The sequence below is a fragment of the Ahaetulla prasina genome, chromosome 6, assembly GCF_028640845.1.
Source record: "Ahaetulla prasina isolate Xishuangbanna chromosome 6, ASM2864084v1, whole genome shotgun sequence".
Lineage (NCBI taxonomy): Eukaryota > Metazoa > Chordata > Lepidosauria > Squamata > Colubridae > Ahaetulla > Ahaetulla prasina.
Window position 1 is genome coordinate 1,595,385 of NC_080544.1, and position 23,915 is coordinate 1,619,299.

The 23,915-nt window shown below is 42.9% G+C and overlaps 1 protein-coding gene across 1 annotated transcript in view; it reads right to left on the bottom strand.

The window, feature by feature from the left end:
• The window catches only part of KAT6B (lysine acetyltransferase 6B), a 103,642-nt gene that overhangs the window by 12,513 nt on the left and 67,214 nt on the right, over positions 1-23,915 (bottom strand). The window contains exons 13-15 of the mRNA XM_058188468.1: positions 19,022-19,115; positions 5,060-5,291; positions 3,658-3,817 (exon numbers count right to left, since the gene is read on the bottom strand). Coding sequence (XP_058044451.1) covers positions 3,658-3,817; positions 5,060-5,291; positions 19,022-19,115 — 486 coding nt within the window. The remainder of the gene's footprint in view (positions 1-3,657; positions 3,818-5,059; positions 5,292-19,021; positions 19,116-23,915) is intronic.

Here is a 23,915-nt window from a genome sequence, read left to right on the forward strand (position 1 = left end):
ACGGTGGGGCGGGAGAAAAGAGGAGAGAGTAGGAGGTAGGAAAGAGGAGAAGAGGAAGGAAGAGGGGTAGAAGAGGGAGAAGGAAGGTGGAGGGTGGAGGGTGGAGGGAGGAGAGGATGTAGATAAGAGAAGGAGAGGAAGGTCTGGAAAGTAGAAGAAGGTAGAAGAGGGAAGAGTGTTAAAAAGGGGGGTGGTGACTGGGCAAGCCCGACTAATTGTATATAACTGTACATTGGATGAGCTGTTTGATATGATTGTAAAAATAAAACTTTTTTATGAAAAAAAAAACAAAAACAAAATGGGCTGCATGGAGACTCCTGGGAAGGGCAGGGCGGGGTCAGCCAGTCCTTGCAACAACTGGTTTGAGGAACCAGATTAAAATTAACATCCGGTTCATCCGAACCAGTCTGAACTGGCTGAATCCCACCCCTGCTCTAAGCAGGTTTCCCCCCCCCCCCACTCCCATAAGAAAACAAATTGAATTTGCATTTTATGGAAAGTTTTGCCTCCTCAATAAGGCAACAGTGATTTTAGTTCTTTTGTCAGCATTATGCTCTTGGATATGCAATTTCAAGCATCTCAGAAAGGCACAGAAACAGATAATTAAAACTTTTTGAACTCTCCGTCTGGTTTTGCCGAAGCCTGTGTGTTTCATAGCATTTGGGAAGAAGCAGTGAAAACACAAAGCAAAAATAGTTCCTGCCTTTACGTTGCACCACAAATTCTTTTTAAAAAAATGATTTGGCAGTCGTTAGAAAAGCCCATTAGAGTAAACTACTCTTTATGACTCAATCATACGCACAGAACTTTATACTATAGTAGATGTCAGAGGTTCATCTAACCTCATCACCACCTGTATCTCCATTTCAGTCTCTTTCTCCCTCGTACTTTTAACTAAATACCTTGCAAACATTTTGGTCATCTCTGTACTTTTTCTGCTTTTTCCACCTCCTCGCTGTTTCTTTCTTTTCAGAGCTCAGTATTCTCACTTTGATTCAGAACTCTAAAGTCATGAATCTTTCAATTGTTCAGAAAATCTCAGTAGGAGTCTTATCATTTGTTTCCTTTCTAAAGCTCTGTAACAGTGTCTCCCAACCTTGGCAAGCTTGAGATATGTGGACTTTAAACTCCCAGAACTTCCCAGCCAGCCTGAGGAATTCTGCGAGTTGAAGTCTACCTATCTTAAACTTCTCAAAGCTGAGAGACAATGCATTCTTTCTTTCTCACAATTCTGCCTGCTTAAACTGACCCGTGTTTCTTGAAGCTACTCCTGCTCAGAAGTCCTTCTTAAAGGATATGATGCTTCCCAACGAACTCCGGTGTAAAAACATACTTAAATCTTTACCCCTATTAGAAATTAGCCTCAAGGAGCAAGAATGCTGCCTCGTGAGCCACAAGGAGAACAGCTATAAAATTTGTTAAATAGATTGATTCTGGTGGCTAAACCATGAGATGAACAGGAAATTAGATACAGTTCTACAGAGGAATTATTGAGTCTGTCATCTGCACCTCTATAACTGTCTGGTTTGGTTCTGCAACCCAACAAGACAGACACAGACTTCAGAGGATAATTAGAACTGCAGAAAAAAACAATGGCTACCCTGTTTCCGCCAAAATAGGACATCCCCTGATAATAAGCCCAATCGGGCTTTTGAGAGCATGGCAATAAAGCCAAGTGCTTATTTCAGGCTTCAAAAAACTATAAGACAGGGTCTTATTTTCAGGGAAACACAGTACCAACCTGCCTTCCACTGAGGACCTGTATACTGCACAAGTCAAAAAGAGAACTGTGAAAATATTTACAGACCCCTTGCATCCTGGACAATCCGGTTTCAACTCCTACCCTCAAAACAACGCTATAGAACACTGCACACCAGAACAGTTTTTCCCCGAATGCCATCACTCTGCTAAACAAATAATTCCCTCAATACTGTCAAACTATTCACTAAATCTGCATTACTATTACTATTAATCTTCTCATCATTCCTATCACCCATCTCCTCCCACTTATGACTTTATGACTGTAACTTGTTGCTGAATCCTTACGATTTATATTGTATCCTAGTATGATTTGATTGCTTATCTGTTCCCTATGACTATCATTAAGTGTTGTACCTTAGGATTGTTGATGAATATATCTCTTCTTTAAATGTACACTGAGAGCATAGGCACCAAAGACAAATTTCTTGTATGTCCAATCACACTTGGCCAATAAAGAAATCTAATCCAATCCAATCCAATCCAATCCAATCCAATTCAATCTAATGAAGAGAAGACTTAGGGGAGGCCTGATAGCAATCTTCCCATACTTTAAGGGCTGTCAACAGAAAAGAGGGGATTGATTTATGCTCCAAAAAACCCGGAAGGCAGGGCAAGAAGTAATGGATGGAAGCATTGGACATGGAGATCCAATCTTGAAATAAGAAGAAATTATCTTACAGAAGAATCATTAATCAGGGGGACAGGTTGCCTCCAAAAGTAGTGGGTACTCCATCATTGGATATTTTCAAGAAAAGATTGGACAAACCTGCCCTGGGCAGGCGGTTAGACTAGAAGACCTCTGAGCTCCTTTTCAGCCATTTAAGCTGACTCATGTTTCTTCGGTTGTATGGTTTTATGACATGAATGATCCTCTCCACCCATGTGTTTTCACTGCCTCTCTTCTCACCACAGCCAGGTTAGAGCACACTGCTTTTATGTTACAACTGAGGCTGTGCTATATGTATAGTACCAACAGAACTATAGAAATGAATCAATCACATGGAACCTGCTGGGAGGGGGACTATGACAGGGGTGTCAAACTCAAGGCCTGGGAGCCAGATCTGGCCCGCGGGGTGCTTAGATCTGGTCCGCGAGGCCACCCTGGAAACAGTGAAGGATTGGCCCATGGTGCTTCTGCCAGCCAAAATGGAGCTCAGGAGGGCTGCACGTAGCCCTTGCAAGCTCCGTTTTAGCTGGCAGAGGGTTGCAAGAGACCGTTGCAGCTAAAAATGGAGCTCGGGGGCCCATTTTCACTGACAGAGCGTTTGGGCCATCACAAGTGTCCCTGACACGAGTGAGATTGAGCTGGCCACGCCGCCCCCCAGGTCAAATACAACCCTGATGCGGCCCTCAATGAAATTGAGTTTGACACCCTTGGTCTATGACAGGGGTCTGCTCTGGGAGTTGAAGTCCGTAAGTCTTAAAAGAGCCAAGTTTGCAGACCCCTGGTCTATGACAACTCGCCGCAACCAACTTGCTGTGGCCAACTCACCATGGGACCATTGGGTTAAACTAAGATCGAAGAAATAGTGGAATAGAATCATGAAAAGAAAGGATGCCAAAGGAGAGGCAAAATGAAGTATGAATGACAAAAAACAGAACCATTTTTAAATTATTTTAAATAATTAAATTGAATTGAATTGTTGAATTCTCCTGCAGTGAGTTGTCCCGTGGCAAGGTAGCCAATTGGCCCCTTGTTCTGTCGAGAGTTTACAGTTGGCCAAGTTGGCCATGGTGAATTGGTCGTGGCAAATGGGCTGCAGCAAACTGTCCCATTCCGTTGGGACAGGGCAGCCTTACATAGCTATTTTTTGTTGTTGTTCTGCCCATCATCTTCATGGATTTATTTTTACTTATGTCCAGGAGGTGGTTACCACGTGATGTGTTTGCCCTTACCTCTTTTTCAGCTTCTCTCTCTTCTTCAGAAACGGCTGCATTCGGAACCTGGAGAGGACTCCACCTCAAGCTTTCTGGGTCCACTTCATTGACGCGGGGATGGCTTTTCAGTTTCTCCATGTAACGGGAGATCAATTTCTCTCTTCTAATTACCGTAAATCTATAATGGAAACAAATCCGAAGTTAGAAGGGAACAATACAAATAAGCAGATGGGACTGTATCTATTTGTTGTAGGGTTGGTGGTCTGGAATTAGAGTTAATTTTCTTTAATACATTTACACCCCTCCTTTATGTAGAGCAGGGGTCTCCAATCTTGGCAACTTTAAGACTTGTGGACTTCAACTCCCAGAGTTCCTCAGCTAGCAAAATTGAATTCTATTGAAACAGAATTCTATTCTATTCTATTGCACTGTTGCAAGTTTGAATGGTTGCTGAACAAGTGGTCGTTAAGCAAGGACCACCTGTGGACGAACTTCAACACTAGGCACCTGCGCAAGCAAGAGAGAAAGCAAGTGCAGCTCAGGGGCTGTTACTGACTTTTCTTCTCGCCTGTCAATCATGCTGTGATGCTGGAGGATGGTAGCAATGTCATGGGGACACATCCCGGTGGCTCGGCTCATCGCCTTGATGCTGATCTGTTTCTCAGAGTGGCAATGAAGATATTCCCAGATGACGCTTTTCCAATAAGCCAAGTACGAGACACGGCCGAGATCGGACAGCGGCTTTTCGGGCGATCCGGCCTGTCCCTCTTTTCGAGAAAGTAGGTAACCTAGCAGAAAAGAACAAGGGGAAGAATCACAATGTGCCACTCGTAGAAAACTAAGGGAGTTTAGGATACGAAGACCTTCAGCACCAAGCATATTACTCTCTTTTCAGCTTCTCTCTTCTTCAGAAACGGCTGCATTCGGAACCTGGAGAGGACTCCACCTCAAGCTTTCTGGGTCCACTTCATTGACGCGGGGATGGCTTTTCAGTTTCTCCATGTAACGGGAGATCAATTTCTCTCTTCTAATTACCGTAAATCTATAATGGAAACAAATCCGAAGTTAGAAGGGAACAATACAAATAAGCAGATGGGACTGTATCTATTTGTTGTAGGGTTGGTGGTCTGGAATTAGAGTTAATTTTCTTTAATACATTTACACCCCTCCTTTATGTAGAGCAGGGGTCTCCAATCTTGGCAACTTTAAGACTTGTGGACTTCAACTCCCAGAGTTCCTCAGCTAGCAAAATTGAATTCTATTGAAACAGAATTCTATTCTATTCTATTGCACTGTTGCAAGTTTGAATGGTTGCTGAACAAGTGGTCGTTAAGCAAGGACCACCTGTGGACGAACTTCAACACTAGGCACCTGCGCAAGCAAGAGAGAAAGCAAGTGCAGCTCAGGGGCTGTTACTGACTTTTCTTCTCGCCTGTCAATCATGCTGTGATGCTGGAGGATGGTAGCAATGTCATGGGGACACATCCCGGTGGCTCGGCTCATCGCCTTGATGCTGATCTGTTTCTCAGAGTGGCAATGAAGATATTCCCAGATGACGCTTTTCCAATAAGCCAAGTACGAGACACGGCCGAGATCGGACAGCGGCTTTTCGGGCGATCCGGCCTGTCCCTCTTTTCGAGAAAGTAGGTAACCTAGCAGAAAAGAACAAGGGGAAGAATCACAATGTGCCACTCGTAGAAAACTAAGGGAGTTTAGGATACGAAGACCTTCAGCACCAAGCATATTACTCTCTTTTTTCATTATATCTTGCTCGGATGATAAACCGATGGGGAAAACAAATTAGCTAGAGGCAGGTTTCAAACGGTTCGGGGCCGACAATGAAATTAGATTTGAGTTTGAAGATATGCTACTTTAAACTCCTATCTTACTGAATATTAGATGTTGTTTTTTTTTACTCCAAACTTGCTGTCATTCAGGAAAATATTAACATCTTGATTTTTCCCCTCAGGCAATCCGTGAACTGTTTGAATAGTAGTGATTTGAATTTTGGTCTATTCTGCCCAGGGCACTGTTATTTTCATACAGTATTTGGTCCTTTGTTGTTTTAATTTCATGGTGTTTAATGATGTTTTTAACTCCTTGTATTGTGCCTTGAATCATTTTGATTAGGAAACCCTATAAACAGAATCAACATTTTTCATACTGACATTATTTTGTAAAGATAATTCAGCATTAAGTAGAGTCAACGGTGTGACCATAGTTCAAAGACCTTGTTTTAATACGCATGGATCTTTAATTTCACATGCTCAACTCTCAAAAGCAGTTTCAGGATGAATCTTCTGATCCCTCTGTATGACAAACTCATTTTATGCAACACAACGAACAATGGACTGTCAAGATTTCAACCATTGCACTTCAAAAGATAACTTATATCATGTTTTGTTTTTAAAGGCCATATTCATCACAGACATCTAAATATATAATGAACATAATAAGGAGTTCGTGGCATAAGAAAACCACCATTTTCCATTTTTTGAAATTTTCAAATTACCCAAGTATACAGTATTTTTTGGACTATAAGATGCACCAAAGTATAAGATGCACCAAGATTTTGAAGAGGAAAACAAGAAAAAAAAATAGTTTTTGGCCTCCGCGCATCTGGTTTTTGCCCTCCTAGGCCCCCAGGAGCACTCTGCAGGCCTCCCAAACCCTCTGCGCGTCCTGTTTTTGTGAAAAACAGGCTGTTTTTCGCAAAAATGGGATGTGCAGAGGGTTTGGGAGACCTGCAGTGTACTCCTGGGGGCCAGGAAGAGCAAAAATGTGACGTGGGGGGGGGGGGGTTTGGGAGGCCCTCCCCAGCCCCCAGGAGCATTCTGCAGACATCCCAAACCTTCTGCGCATCCTGTTTTTGTGAAAAATGGTTCTGTTTTTGGCCTCCCTAACCCCCCATGCGTTGCGTTTTTGCCCTCCCCAGCCCACAAGAGAACTCTTCAGGCGTCCCAAACCCTCTGTGCATCCCATTTTTGCAAAAAACGGGCCTGTTTTGGCAAAAACAGGACACATGGGGCAGGAGGCCAAAAATGGCTGTATTCAGTGTATAAGATGCACCAACATTTCCACCCTCTTTTAGGGGGAGAAAAGTGTGTCTTATACTCTGAAAAGTACAGTAATTCCACATGCTTCCTTACAATTTCAAAACTCATGTAGAGAAATACACATCTCACACAGCAGAAGAGTATCTTTTGCCTCTCCTAAATATCTTCAGAACAGCAATTATGGAGAACTTAATTGAATTATTTCCCTCAGTTCAAGGGTCTCTCAAGAACTTATTTTCTTAATTTTCCAATAAACCAGTGCTACTTCTCAGAAAATGTTAAACGTTCAAGAGAAAATTACACATGATTTGTGAATGTTCCTATATACACAAGTCCCTAAGACCAAATTTCTGGACCTTAGCAATGGGACAGGTGAATTTCAATTCCCAGCCAGCCAAGAGGAAATATTACTTGAAATACATTTATCAGGTAAACATTCCCTTTTTCATTCAGGAGCTCAAGGTACCTCCTTCTTCTCAAATTGCCTGTGATGTAGGTTGGGGCTGGGAAGACAGGACTAGTCACAATATATCTCGGTAAATAAACTCTCTGTGATTGTTTCTGGAAAGCTATCTTAATGCCAGTATCACCTTGCAAAATAAGTTGTTCAAAACTGCAGTAACTGCTGGTTCATTATGATGCCCATAAAAAAGATGATTTTGCCTGGTCTAGACTGGTTAAGTGCCTTCTTGAAAGTGGGGCGCTTCTAATTTTAGGACAAAGACTAGGTAGAGTAAAAAAGCAAAGTTATGCAGTCTGTAAATCCATTTACTTCCTCCTTATAAATCTTTGGCATCTTAAGAGTCTGGTTTGCTGCTCTTGAAATGCCTGACACACATTATCCTTCACCCAAATGCCTGCACCATCAAATGGTTGCTTTGGACAGTGCACAGGTTGAAATGAAATGGGACTGCCAATGGTTTGACGCCAGCAAGAAAGCTAGTAGTGTCAGGTCTTTCTATAAGGTGGTTCAGTAAGACGACTACAGGTAGTCCTTGAGTTACGAATGTAATGGAGCCTGCCCATTCCAGTCACAACCCAAGATTCATGGGAGTGAATCTTGTACCTTAACGGGATCACTCCCTCCTTTCACCCATGCATTCGCTAATCGAATGCAAGGCTCATTAAGTGCGCATGAGGTATTTCAGGGTGGGGAAGGCCATGGGGGCCTACTGATGGAACAGGCCACCTGCTTAAGACCACCCAAGGCCTCACCAACCCACTGAAATACCTCATGCTCCCCACAACTGCTTTCCCTCCCACCCAACCTGCTGCGTTGGGTCACTTACCTTGTGAAGATCTAACAAGCAGTCGCCTCTCAGCCATGTGCACCCTTCTTCAGTTCCATTTGGGCCTCTGCAGGCCTCGCCCGGAAGGTTGCCAGCCAAAATGGAGCTTCTGAGGGGCAAATCCACACCTGACGCTCTGTTCGGGCCTCCGCAGGCCTCTGTTGGCCTGTTGCAGGCTGAAATGGCGCTTCCAAGGGGCAGATCAGGCTCTCCGATGCTCCGTTTGGGCCTCCACAGGGCTCCCCTGACCTATTACAGGCCGAAATGAAGTGTCGGCGGGGCGGATTCGCCCCTCAGAAGCTCCATTGTGGCCAGCAACGTGCTGGGTGAGACCTACGGAGGCCTGAACGGAACTGCAGAGGGGCGCATGAGGCTGAGAGGCTGGAGAGGAGACTGCTTGCTAGATCTTCACAAGGTAAGTGACCTGGTGCGGGAGGTTGGGGGGGGGAAGCAATTGTGGGGAGCATGAGACCCAAAGGGAGCTTCTGGAGGGGGGGGGATTTGCCCCTCAGAAGCTCCATTTCACCCGGCAACGTTCAGGATGAATGTTGCAGAGACTTTGCGGTTGTTCATAAGGGCGAACAACTGCAATGGTGCTGCGAAATTCGTAGTTTCGGGACTTGTTCACAAACGCTAGGGGTTACTTATTGCGTAACTTCGAAAGTTTACTAAGGGAATGCTCATAACCAGGGGACTACCTGTATTAAGCCTTTTAGCAGTAAAGAGCAGTATTACAGATTACAATGGCAAAATCTATTAGATATAGAGATACAGATATTAAAAATGAGAGGATGGGTATTAAAAAGAAGAGGGGAGGGGCACAACCCTGAGGGACCCTGCAAAGCAAGGGCCTAAGGTTCGACCATCCTCCCCCGCACCCAAAAAACCCCCACTAACTGCAACCAGCCTGGGAGGAAAGAGAACCACTTAATGAACAACAATGAAGGTTGCAGGAACAGTAATTCAGTTCAACTGTTAGGTTCTACTGTGAGCAGTTACAGAAGATAGGTTATCACCTCTCTCTCCCTCCCTCTCTTTCTCTCTCTGTATGTAACATGGTTTTTGTACTACAGGTAGCCCTCAACTTACAACAGTTCATTTAGTGACCGTTCAAAGTCACAATGGCACTGAAAAAAGTACTTATGAGCATTTTTCACCTTTATGACCTTTGCAGCATCCCCATGGTTAGGTGATTTACATTTGGATGATTGACAACTGACTCACATTTATGATGGTTGCAATGTCCCGGGGTTGTGTGATCTCCTTTTACGATTTCCTGACCAGCAAAGTCAATGGGGAAGCTGGTTTCACTTAACAACCGGCTTACTAATTTAAGTGCACCTGATTCACTTAGCAAATGAAGTGAGAAAAGTTGTAAAATGGGGCAAAAGCTCACTTAACAAATGCCTCACTGAACAACATAAATTTTGGCCTCAATTGTGGCCATAAGTCAATAAGTCAGTGTATATCCCTGGAAGTTTTAGCTAAAAAAATAACACATATCGTAGATTTGCAAGAATGCTCAATTTAAAAACTTGTTCACTACTATTCAACCATTTAGAAAATTAGTAGAGTAAACCATTTTTTCCCCTTCTGATATGGCATGAACTCCTGAGAAAAGAGAAGCTAGCTGAGGAGAGCTTGGGAAACTAGGAATGGGCTAAAAAATTGGTGGCAGGATTCTCCTATTTGGTATTACCATCCTTAAGAAATATTCCATGATTCCTGTCCTTTTTATTGGATTTTATTTATCCTCTTTGTTGGCTATTTCCCTTCATGCTTTGGAGCATCGTAGAATAATTATTTTAGTCACATTAGTGCCTTGCCATTCTTGGAACAAGACAGAGGTCCTTTAACAGAGAGAAAAGCTGTCCTGGAAAATGAATATTTCAGGGCGAATTCAATCATTTGAGGCACCTATCTCAATTTAACAGGCCTTTGGGGTAACTTTACCCAAAGTTATTTAGGACAAAATTTGACAATGTGTCCCAGGCCATACGCTTATGCTTCAAGCCAGCTGGAAGATAAATGTGACATTTCCTCAGTTGGTCAAAACGTAAGAAATGATAAAAATGATTTTCTAAAAATGTGCATTATTTTCAATCAGTGCTTTTGATGTTCCACGTCTGCTGTTTTAAATGAAATGTATGTATAAAAAACAAATTCACCCCTGAAAGTTTTTTGGTCTTTCCAGATTAGGGACAAATCGTGACAGAGAAAATCTAGGTGGTTGGTAAGTGTCAATGACAATTTGATGGCACTTTGATCAATTAATAAAAATTAAAAGCTGGTTTTCCTTTAATGTGTGTGACAGCTTGTTTTTAAAACGGTTGTCTTTGCGTGGTTCCACTTCCATCAGTAGATCAAATCTATACAGGTAGGCCTCGGCTTACAACAGTCTATTTAGTGACCATTTGATATTACAACGGCACTGAAAAAAGTGACTTATGACCGGTTTTCACACGACCGTTGCAGCATCCCCACGGTCGTGTGATCAAAATTCAGACATTTGGCAACTGATTCGTATTTATGACATCCCGGAATTACATGATCCCCTTTTGAGACTTTCTGACAATGGGAAAACCAGATTCACTTAACAACTGTGTTACTAACTTTACAATTGCAGTGATTCACTTAACAATCGTGGCAAGAAAGGTTGTAAAATGGGGCAAAACTCACTTAACAAACGTCTCGCTTAGCAACAGAAATTTTGGGCTCAATTGAGGTCGTATGCCAAGGACTACCTGTACTTTGGTGGTGTAAATTCTCTGTATTCTTTGAAAATGTCAGTTAAGTGATTTTTTGGTCTTTTTCCTTCTGACTTCTCCCCATGTCCCCACATGTTCACTAGGCATCCCAGGAGCGTCAGTGTTGTTCATATCTTAACGAAAGCAGTTCGCCTATCTTGATTAAACAGAATCTCACCCCAGCTGATCATGCTTACAGGATTGCAAAGAGGACCATATGGAGCTGGAAACTGAGTTACTAGGGCAATGTCTGCAGACCACTCACTGTCAGATGGCCGGGCTGCTTTGCTAGGCCTCATTACGCAACCTAATCATTTGCAATGATCTCCTCTACTAGGGTTGGTTTCTCTCTCAGTGAAGTTGGAAGTTCCCAAAAGGAAAACCAGAAGCCAAAATCCAATGTTTTCTGTGGCAATAGTCTTGGAAATATAAATATTTTCATTGAAAAAAAAGAGTAAAAATGAAAATATTAAAAAGCTGGCTGTTAATTCCAACCTCTTTCCCCCTAAATTCTATCTAGGCAGCAAAGAAGATGAGATTCATGAGTTCTTTTATTCCATCCTTGTCCCCTAGTGCAGGGGTCTCCAACCTTGGCAATCTTAAACTTGGCGGACTTCAACTCCCAGAATTCCCCAGCCAGCAAAGCTGGGATTCTGGGAGCTGAAGTCCTCCAGGCTTAAAGTTGCCAAGGTTGGAGACCCCTGCCTTAGTGGAAAGAAATCACAAAACGAAGTGATGTTGCAGGACCTCCTAGATCAGTGTTTCTCAACCTTGGCAGCTTTAAGATGTGTGGATTTCAACTCCCAGAATTCCCTAGCCAGCCGTGTTCTGGAGAATTCTGGGACTTGACATAAAGCTGTCAAGGTTAAGAAACACTGTCCTAGATATTAAATGACAATGTTGGTCTGTTGCGCAGCAATGAAAGCCTAGAATGTATGTATATATGTATGTATAGTGATTTTTTCACAATTGGAAATGCTGAAGTGGTTAAAAATATTTTAGCAAGCAAGTTATACAATATTTCCAATAAACATTGATGATTTAAATAAATCTTACCTGTCCTTTATTTGGTAATATGATCAGTTATATTAATTATTTAAATCCTGAAATTTGGCCGTAACTATTATTTACCTATTATCTTCTATAAACAATTTACAAACACAACATATAATACAAGAATTTAAGGAAATATTTGCACGAACACAGAATCAGGGATGAAACTATTGCGGCAGCTGGTGTAACCAGGAGCATTCATTGAGTTCAAAGCATAGAAGAGCTTATTATTGCTACTTATAAACAAAAATCTAGTCACCTAATTGCCACAGTTAAATTGGCGCTAGATGAAGGTCAATGAAATTCACAGGAAGCTGGAACTAGGAACTGGAACAAGACGTGTGGCAAGACAATGACTCTAAACTGATGATACATTTAACTCCACCTTCCAGCTCAGCCTGCTCTTCTCCTATAGCTGATATATCCTAAAATTATACTAGCATATGGTAATAATCATACGTTATATGGTTTATTACATATATGACCAAGAAGTTGATTTCAAGCCTTTTTATGACAAGTCATATATATTGGAGTGATCAAAGCAGCTACCAATCCCAACCAACTGCCCAACTTTCCAAATAATCAATGCCATTTGTCTGCTTTTGGAATTGTAATGATTCTAATTTTGCAACCATCATTGTCAAGAAGATTGTATTCAAGGATGAACCATCATTATTGAAATATTCTGGTTCAAGAGAAGATGTCACCACAAGGGACCACACTGTTACATCCTTTAAGCAAGAGGGAACCACATCTTCCCACGAAGAAACATTAATCATCTCTCTTAGCTACAGCAGCCTCAAATCTCCAGATTCACAGAGGAAGCCACCCCTTTCCTGTGCCAGGGGAATACAGTGCATCACGTAGCTTTGGTCTTTCTCTTACATATCCTTCTGCCAAAGCTCACAGAGAGAATTACAGCTGAATGAAAATGACAATCGGTTGTGTGGGTGTTGAGAAAAGAAAAGGCAAATTCTATCCAAGGTATCATTAGGAACAGGAAGGATAGAAGGTAAAACAACATGCTTAAATCAATGATGTGCAATTGCCAAAGGCCTTTCTTGGCAAACGTTCGGAAGTCACAAAAAATAAAGGCAAGACGTAGATGAAGCAGAAGACAAAGCTACCAACGTTGTTTTCCGGCAAAGCCCAAACTGGTCTGTTTTAAGCCTTATGGGAGGGGCCAATGATCTCTTGGCCTTACTCCCAAGTTGTCCTCTCTGCTTGAGCTGCTCTTGCCTTCTAGCAGCTTTTCTCATGCGTGCATTAGGAACAGGCTCCTCCTGTTCCTCTGCCTCACTACTATCAGTCTCTGGAGGCTCTGGAGTCCGCACCTCACTCCCCGATGGCCCTGGCCTCACCACAGTCTCATCGCTGTCCGACTCCGTTGCCAGCTCCGCAGGCTGCTGGCGGACCACAACACAAATGTGCATTTTTGAAACCCATTTTCTCACAAAACACACACTTAAGAAAACATGTTTAGCTAAATGCAACTGTAAATATATATAACCCAACAATAAATTGTAAAAGTTTGAACTACATCAGGGGTGTCAAACTCAATTTCATTGAGGGTTGTATCAGGGTTGTGTTTTTGACCTTGGGGGGGCCGGGGGGTGGGCATGGGGGCATAGCCAGCTCAATATCACTTGTGTCAGGGGCACCTGTGGAGGCCGAGTGCTCTGCCAGTGAAAACGGGTTCCCGAGCTCCATTTTTGGCTGTGAAAGCCTCCTGCAAGGAGGATAGAATTCAAAATTACAAGTTTATTTCATGCTACCTATATCAAAGAATCTGAAATAGTAACATTTGAGGAAAATTGGGACTATCTGTCACCAATTCGCCTCAAATGTTACTATTTCCGATGCTTTGGTATAGGTAGCATGAAATAAACTTGTAGTACTTTTGAATTATCAATGGACTTTAAGGAGAGCTGGATTTAGGACTCTTAAGGAGGCGCAGGGACCCCAAACTGATGATATGTTGGACACCACCTGCTCATCTCCAACATCTGAAAGCCCATCCATGATGTTAAGAAATCAAAATACACTTCTTCATAAAAACATTCCTGAGACCAGGAAGCAGCTGTTACTTCGCCCTGAGTTTGATGAAGCAACAGGTAAGCTGGTTCATCAGAATTAGACACCGTATCTCCCAATTTATATTTTGCATTTTACACATCACCTTTTTCATCAGAAGAGAAATGTCAGCCGTCGTTTTGATTCAGTTCCTGAATACTCTCTGACGATGTTCCCTGCTGGGTTCCAATTTAGAAAGAGGAGGCAGGCTTTTGAAAAAGATTTTTTTTTAAAATTTTCTAGCAGCACTCAAGTCCCTTCTGTAATTTCTAAAATGTCAGACATGAATATTCTGAAAGAAAGTGATTAGCAATATCTCTTTTTCATGATCACCGCTAATGCAAAAAAAAAACCTTCCTACTTATATCTATCTTCTTCCCAATTTCAATTTTGACAACACAGATCACGGAGAAGAAACTCTAAAGTGCCAGAAATGTCAAGTTTCTTTTTTTTAAAAATGTGATTAAATGTGACTTGAATTAAGCATTTGTGGGAGAGGATGGGGGGAGAAAATAAGATAGATGAAAGAAAAAAGGAGAAAAAAAATCAGAAAGATAAAACATGAAGTGAACAGGAAATTTACAAGCAGCAGAAAGAGCTAGAGCTTTCAATATTTATTAAAATAATGAAATACAATTTTAAAGGCTACAAATAATTTTCAAAACCCAAGTAATATATTAGTATCAACTGCAGTACAGGTAGTCCTTGTTTAATGACTGCAATAAAGGCCAGCCAATCTGTTGCTCACCAACATGGGTGTTAAGTGAGACATCATGACTCACAACTATGAGCCTCAGTGGCGCAGTGGCTAGAGTGCAGTACTGCAGGCCACTTCTGCTGACTACTGGTTGTCTGCAATTTGGCAGTTCGAATCCCACCAGGGTCCAGGTTGACTCAGCCTTCCACCTTTCTGAAGTAGGTAAAATGAAGACCCAGATTGTTGGGGGCAAGAAGCTGACTCTGTAAACTGCTTAGAGGGGGCTGTAAAGCACTGTGAAGCGGTATATAAGTCTATTGCTATTCCTATAACTTGTGATTTGTGATGCCTTCCTCGCATCCTGGACATAAAACGTTTCAACTCCTACCCTCAAAACGACACTATAGGGCACTGCACACCAGAACACCTAGACACAAGAATAGTTTTTTCCCCGAACGCCATCACTCTGCTAAACAAATAATTCCCTCAACACTGACAAACTATTTACTAATAGTTTGCACTACTATTAATCTTCTCATCGTTCCTATCACCCATCTCCTCCCACTTATGACTGTATGACTGTAACCTTGCTGATGGTATCCTTATGATTTATATTGACTGTTTCCTAATATGATTTGATTGCTTATTTGTACGCTAGGACTATCATTAACTGTTGTACCTTATGATTCTTGACGAATGTATCTTGTCTTTTTATGTACACTGAGAGCTTATGCACCAAAGACAAATTCCAATCACACTTGGCCAATAAAGAATTCTATTCTACTCTTCCAATTGGTTGACTGATGTGTTGATGGCCAGCAGACTGGCTATTGTTGTCTCCTAAGATAAGCTGGTGGTAAATCAGCACTCCTGTTAACTCCATTTCCCAGGTTTCAACCACTTCCTTGGTTATCTTACCTGTTGATTTATGATCAGCTTATCAAGTACTTAGGAACTGAGGACTTGGCAGCAAAAGGAAACAACAGCGAATGACTTAGTGGCCGCCCATCAATATCCCAATCAACAGCTAGGGAGCCACACAGAACCAGGCACCACATAAATACTACGTATGGAATAGCTCAGTGATGGCAAACCTTTTCGACACCGAGTGCCCAAACCGGAATGCACATGCCGGAGTGCTGGAAACCCGAAGACCATGCCCGCTGGGCAGCTGGTCTTCGGGTTTCTGGCTTGTGCATGCGCGCCAGCCAGCTGGTCCTCGCACACGCCCGAGCCGGTGCGTGCCTGCCTGTTTTTTGACTGGTGTTGCCCGTTTTTCAGGCTGCTTTCAGGCCGTTTTCCAGTGCTCCATGACCCGCAAAGACCAGCTGGCCGGCATGCATTGGTGCTCCGGAAACCAGAAAAACAGCTGGCAACAGTGACAGCGCACATGCCCACATGCGTGCCATAGGTTCGCCATCACGGGAATAGCTCAAATAACGCATTCTGGTACAGAGAAGTTCCCTGAGGATGAGCTCCAACTTGAGTTCAAAAGCTTGGAAGACTAAAACTCTGGTCCCGGTGACTGACCCAGATTGGATCCTGTAAAATTATCTTCGGACATGTATATCATGTGATTTTTATTGCTGGCTTCTCCATTACTGCTTGTTGGAAGTTGGAAGTGTGAAGTGCGCGAATGGCAGTCATGGGATCGCAGGATGGGAGGATCAGTCATAAAGTTACCTTATCAGCACCCTTGTAGCAGCACCAAATCAAAAGGTAAGAGAAAAAAAAGAAGTTGCTTTGCGACTGTAAGCTTCTCCTTTCTCTGAAGACGCCTGAGGAGCTGGAGCTTAAGAATTAAAGAATACTAAAAAGTTGCTAATTGAGAAGAACAATGAAAAAAGGTCACAGAAGGTGATAAGATGACCCTGGGACACAGCAACGGTCATAAGTATGAACCAGTTGGCAAGCATCTTAATTTTGATTGCGTGGCCATGGGGATGCTATGAAGGTTGTAACCATGAAAAACCGTCATGTTACTTTTTTCAGTGCTGTTATCACTTTGAACAGTCACTAAGCGAACTGTAGAGGTTTTGTTTTATGCTACGATGGATGGGCAGGGGGACAGGAAGGGACGGGACTAGAGGTGGGCTGCTGCCGGTTCGGACCAGCTAAGGCAAACCGGTAGTTCTGACAAGTGGCTGGGCCTGTCCACCTTCCCAGGCACTATCCTGTCCTATATAGTTGCCGTGTTTTTGAAGCCGCATCCACACTCATATTCTCGGTGCTGGGCAAACCAGTTGTTATTTTTATTTATTTATTTTTTTATTATTTAAATTTGTATACCGCCCTTCTCCCGAAGGACTCAGGGCGGTTCACAGCCAAGTAAAAATACACAATACACTATAAATACAATTAAAATACAGTTAAAAAACTTATTAAATTGGCCACGATTAAAATTTAAGACTAAAACCCATTAAAACCCATAAACTTAAAAAACTAACCCAGTCCAGCGCAGATGAATAAGTGGGTTTTAAGCTCGCGGCGAAAGGTTCGGAGGTCCGGAAGTTGACGAAGTCCTGGGGGGAGTTCGTTCCAGAGGGCGGGAGCCCCCACAGAGAAGGCCCTTCCCCTGGGTGTCGCCAGACGACACTGTCGCGCCGACGGCACCCTGAGGAGTCCCTCTCTGTGAGAGCGCACGGGTCTGTGAGAGGTATTCGGTAGCAGCAGGCGGTCCCGTAAGTAACCCGGCCCTATGCCATGGAGCGCTTACATTATGTGACACCCACCTCTGGACGGGACCATAGCTCCCTTGGAAGATCTTGCCTCTGCCTGGAACTCTGCCCATCTCCCCACCTGAGCCTCCTTCCTGGCACCTGGAACATCCCTTTCTGAAGTTACATTCTGACCTGCATTACGTACACTATTGCTATTATCTCCCCACCTGAGTCTCCTTCCTGGCACCTGGAACATCCCTTTCTGAAGTTACATTCTGACCTGCATTACGTACACTATGGATGACAGTATTCCACCTGTGCCATCTGCCGCCTGAGAATAAAATGCATGAACAGACACTGTCTTTGTCCTTTCTTAGTGACAACACAACCTTTAATCTAAATTGCAAACTATGGCCACAAAAATGCCTTCTTCTGCTATCGCGAGACATATACTAGCTACGGGTCACCAAGTCAATTCAAACACTGTGTTCAAAGTTTTGCTGCGCCACAGGAACTCTGGTGTTCTACCTTTCGCCGAAGCGGTTGTCATCAATCGATTGAAACCTCCTTTGCGTGTGTGCAGAAACAACTCTACGCTTTCCGTGGGTGTAAAGTTGGTCATGGGCTGGTCTCTACATATGTCATATGTTTAAATAACGCTCTCGCTAGACCCTATGTCGCTTTTAACTGTGTTATTGTAAGTTTGGTGGTGACTAGTCAATATGAAATGCTTGCATCTACTACTGTTTGTTTTTTAACTGCATGGTTTAAACCAGGGGTGTTTAGATCTGGCCCACAGGGCCGCCCTGGAACCAGCAAAAGACCAGCCCGTGGTGCCTCTGCCAGTGAAAATGAAGCTCAGGGAGGGCTGCAGGCGACTCTCTTCAGCTCTGTTTTCCCTGGCAGTGGGTTGCAGGAGTCCATCGCAGCCGAAAATGGAATTCGCAAGGGCTGCGGGCCACCCTCCTGAGCTCCGTTTTCACTGGCAGAGAGTTGCATGAAGCTATACCAGCCGAAAACAGAGCTCGGGAGCCCGTTTTCACTGGCAGAATGCTTGGGCCACCACAGGAACCCCTGACATGAGTGAGGTCAAGCTGGCCACGCCCACCCTGGCCCCCCAAGGTCAAACACACCCCTGGTGCGGCCCTCAATGAAATTGAGTTTGACACCCCTAGTTTGAACATTTAGTCTTGGTTTATTGGCTACATTTTGTTTTCCTGCCTTTAGATAAAAACTCTACAGAAGCAGTAGAGGTAATAATTTGAGCTTCAAAATACGCCGGCTGCCTAAGTGCGTGATTTAGAAAAAAAATTAAAATCAGGATATACCATTTTTTACAGCATGCTCCAAGAAGTATTGTCTCTTTCAGACTGGAGACAATTATGTTTTTGAAAGGAACAAAAGCCTAAAACATTATGCTCCGTTTTAAGTACTGCTCAACTAAAGTACACTTTGCACTAAAAAGAAATCTAGGAACTGAAGAAGGCCCTAAATTACCTTCTTACTTTAATGACAAATCACGGCTTCTCACAGTATTAATGAACAATGCAAAAGGAATGCAATTTAGACAATTTGTTCAATCTAACAATACTGAGAGCTAATAGCCCTGCGAATGGAGAAGGAGTCTGCTGCTTCAGGTATATCACAGGATTAGATGGTTCTTTTAATGGACTTATTCTGCCCAGATGCAGTTGGGTACAGAAAGCCCATTATCTATGCACAGAAGAGCACCGTTGCTCTCGCTGGTTTCCCACTGCAATATCCATTTCCCAAATTCAAAGGAATGGAAAGGCAGCCCTTCACTTACTGAAATCGATGAGGAACCTCCCAAATCCTTGCCTTTGGTACTGGGGCATGATCATGATGCAGGAGACGTTATACTTCTGCTGGCAGAGCTTTTCCTGGAAAAGAGGAAACAGGGGAGACAGCTGAAAATATTGTGAAGGGGCTGCTTTTGCCTCCCCACCCCGCGTTCATCTTTGAACATTTTGTTCTTTGAACAAAACTGAGATTACGCTATGCCTCAGAAAGCAGACAAGGCAAAGTAAACCAAAACTCAAAAGATCCCGTGTTTTATGAATGAATAACCTGGAGGGGGGGGGGGAATCCAAAAGGAACTGTGATCAAATTAAAAAGGGGGGAGAAGATGGATATTTACCCTTCTCCATTTTTCCCCCATAGGAATTATGCAAAAAAGGTAACCCGCAAGCGTTCATTCATATAGGGTGGATCAAAAGCCATGTATATCAAAACGACTGTTTTCCATTTTTATTTCATCAGCCAACATTGCCTGGCACAACTGTTTATCTACAATAGTTATACTCTGGAATCTTAAGCATACCAGTTTTGCCTGGAACATCACCCAAGGTCAGACAAATAAAAATTCCTCCAAAAATGTAAGGAGGACACTTCCTGTGACTGGTCAGCGGTTCACATGTGTTGAGAAAGATCTTTTTAGAGAGGTCTGTCTACGGGAGGGAACCTTCCGTGGTGCTAAGACACCCTTGTCCTTACCATATGATTGAAGCCAGGGCAAAAAAGGTTGGTTCAAGGGAATATCTTACTAGTAAACCAAAGCCATGAAGTTTGCCACCTGGAGTCTTCTAGAACCAGAAAGGGGAGGGGAGCTTGAGTCACTGTGGTGGGTGAGAAGTTTACCACATTTTTATGGAGATCTGTCAGTGTGGCATAGGAGGAAAACCAGGAAAGCAAAATGGAGCTTATGAGATGACAGGCTACCTCCATGGTCCTTCGGAAATAGGAGTGGACAACTCTCCGGCTGCACATGGATCCCAACATCCTATTTGCAGCTCCTGAGATGCCATCCATGAAATTCAGTGGCAAAACCTCTGAATGTTGGGAATTATGTCTCTCAGAGTAAAGTACAAAAACAAAGGGGAGTGGGGGATGGGACTCCAAAGCCCTCATTCCCTCTCTCCATCCACCCACAGGATGATGGCAGAGCCATCTGCATCACTCCCTCCTTTGATGACAATCTACAACCTACCAAACGGCCACTCAGGAAAAAAATAATGGTAGCCCTCAATCCAGGAAAGTTATCCATCATCCCCAATCTAGAATCATTTACTATCTTTTCTTACACAAAAGGAATCAATAGAACGAACTCACAACTGTGCCTGATATAAATTTGTACTTATGCAGGCCTGGTCCTTTTCTGGCACAGTATTATTGGTTCGCTTTTCAATAGCTATCTCTTCCCATCTACAATTTTATGAATTCAGTGTCTAAAGGAAATCTTCAAGCCACTTAGCATAATTACTTTCAGAGATCTACGTAGCATCTGATCCTCTTAAGAACTTTGTTCACATCGTTCACTGAAATAATTGGCTCATGAGTCCTTCTTCTGCCAAGAGGACAGAGCCTAACAAAATATATTTTTGGCGTTGTCCTGAATGAGGCCCTTAGTGAAATCTGACTCATGTGGCATTTCACATTTAAGCGACATTCCTGGCACTTACATGTTTTCTTGCAATATTTTTATACCAGGCAAGTGCTCCAAAACACCAATGTTTTTGTGTTCAAAATAAAAAAGTGAACAACCAAAAACAATAAGAAAATCTAAAAAGTGTCAACAAGGTTTTTTAATTGGCCCACCTAATAAATAAATATGCCCGAAAGTCAACCATGCCAACCAAGTAAGGAGGCCTTCTCTTCTAACCTCTTTTTCATCCTGCGATGTCAGTCATGCGATACAGCAGCCGAAATACAGCGAGAGATTGAATGTTGAATGGGGGAATGAAGAGAATGACACCATCCATGGGACTTGCTCTCACAGAGGCATCTACAGTGTGATCAAAATAACCAAGATGGCAGGCAGAACAGCCATCTTGATTTTTTTAACACACACACACACACATCAGTATTTGCCTAGTGTGCATAACTGATCGCTCATATGTCTGCTCTTTCTCATCAATGGGAAATAGCCCATTATTTCTACAAAGTGAAGAACTTTGAGTGAGCGAGTAAATGGCTGGTTGGTGCTCATTACAGCACATGATGTTGTTTTAATTGAACAATGACAGCAGTAAGGCAGAAATTGGCTCTTGGGGAAATAGACCAAGATTGCTCTAAAGGAAAGCATGGAAGCTATTGGCTCTTACTTACAAACAATCTTGGTGAATACTTGAATGAAGGAAATCCCAGGGCTGTAGAGTAGAATAGGAAATTGTAAAACTACCCACGAAGACCAAGCAGAGCCCTTCTGCATTGTCACCAAGAAAAGCTACATGGAGAGGTCAGTGGTCACTTGGAGTATAGCTGAGTTCAATTCAGAGGGAACTTTAATCTTTATATTATACTTGAGATCATTTTTTATTTCCACCCCCACCCTCCCCAATATCTTAACCATAAATGGACTTTCGCTTCTTTATTGTTCATTATCCATTTAATTAGATAGATAGATAGAGAGAGAGAGAGAGAGAGAGAGAGAGAGAGAGAGAGAGGGTCAGTCATCAACTTACGACCACAATTGAGCCCAATATTTCTGTTATTGAAGTCCACAAGTCTTGTTAAGTGAATTTTGCCCCATTTTATGACCTTTCAAGCCACAGTTGTTAAGTGAATCACTGCAGTTACTAAGTTAGTAATAGGGTTGTTAAATGAATCTGGCTTCCTCATTGACTTTCGCTTGTAAGAAGGTAGCAAAAGTTGATCACATGACTCCAGGACTCTGCAACTGTCATAAATATGAACCGGTTGCCATGTGTCCGAATTTTGATCATGTGACCATGGGAATGCTCCAACGGTCGTAAGTGTGAAAAATGGTCATAAGTCACATTTTCCAGTGCCATGCTATTGTAATTGTGAACAGTTACTAAATGAACTGTTCTAAGTCGAAAATTCCTTGTAAATGTAGATCTGTATCAGGGTCCCCAAACTTGGCAGCTTTAAGACTTGTGGACTTCAACTCCCAGAATTCTGAGATTTTACTGACAGATGGCTGGAGAATTCTGGGAGTTGAAGTTCACAAGTCTTAAAGCTGCCAAGTTTGAAGACCTCCGATATATAAAATGCACATAAAATACTCAGAATCAGTAAAACAAAATGGCCATTAGACTCTCATATTTTAAAAGGAATGAAAATAGTAAAGAAATAAATTAATTAATGTAAACGATGGAACAAAGGTGCCCAGAGAATCTATCTGGTGTACTCCGAAGCCGACAAAATGCAAATCAAAAACCTCTTGAATAAACTGGTAGTTGTGAATAGATAGCAAGCAAACTATATTTCATTAAGGTTCGCTCAGGATTTTTTTTTTTTAATCAGATGTTAAGAATCTATTTATTCTAGTGAACAGATGGTCCTTCAGTCAGACTTCTAACAATTGAGAGAAGAAGCTGGAAGCAGCCAAGCAAAAGAAAAGGGGAGGAATTTGGAAAGCAGAACATCTAGCATTTCTCCTTATGTGGACTTTCAACTCCCAGAATTCCTCAGCCAGCATGCTGGCTGAGAAATTCTGGGAGCTGGTTTCAGTTTTTGAGGTTGAGAAATGCAGAAAAAGCAAAGAAGATATTCAGTAATTTCTGGTCTGTGCCTTTTTTTGCTTTATGCTGTTTCATTCATGTGTGAGGAATAATGTATGAATGTATTTTTACAATGACTACGATAATGATCCATCATTATTGTTGTATGTACACTGAGAATTATGTGCAGGAGACAAATTCCTTGTGTGTCTAATCACACTTGGCCCATAAATAAATTCTAATTCTAATTCTAATGCAGGGCTACAGAACTCAGTGCCAAAAGCAATTGCGGGAGGACGACTCTAGGTAACCCCAAAGAGACCTTAATGTGTTTGGGTGATCTTACTCAGGACTCAAGAAGTTGTGCAAAATTGGGTGGGTGACGGGTTTTGGAAGAAAGAAAAGTGGCCCACACACCATTTTTGTTTCTGAGAGATGATGATGTTCATCCATCATGTTCAAAGAGGACCCTGACATCTAGTGGGTTGTGGGCTGTCCATGGTGTGTCTAAAGGTGGCTGGTAAGGCCTATATGGGCACGGCCTGTTCTGCCACAAGTTGGGCAGACATGTGTGGGCACCATTGTTGCAGCATTTGCAGCTCTGGCTTTGCGGTATGCTTGCTACTCTTGGTGGTTGTTCTTCTGTCCTCAGATGTTTGACAGCCTTGGTGGATCAACGTGCACCATGTCGATCGATCTTGTGCCAGGGTTTCCCAAGAGGTGGTGTCAATATCCAGGGACTTGAAGGAGGCTTTCAACGTGTCTTTGTATCACTTCCTTTGTCCCCCGTGCTATCCCTTTTCTTGAGACAGCTCACCATAGAGGATGCGGTGGTCTGACTTCCTTGCAACATGGCCTGCCCAGCATGTCTGGGACTTCTTTGTCTGGCACCTTGTCCTGCCACTGGATCCTCAGAACTCTGCGGAGGCAGGTTGTGTGGAAGTGGTTCAGTTGGCTAGCGTGCCTCCTGTATACAGTCCAAGTCTCACTGGCATACATCAGGGTAGTTAGCACTACTGCTCGGTAGACTTTGAGCTTTGTAGCAAGGCTTATTCCACAGCGGTCCCACAAGTTGGTCAGTAGTCCGCTGAAAGCAGAGCTTGCCTTGGCGATTCTGCAGTTGACCTCGATGTCAACTGTCACTGCCTGGGAGAGGGTGCTGCAAAGGTATGTAAACTGGTCCACTGCTTGCAGCTTTTGTCCCTTCATTGTGATGGG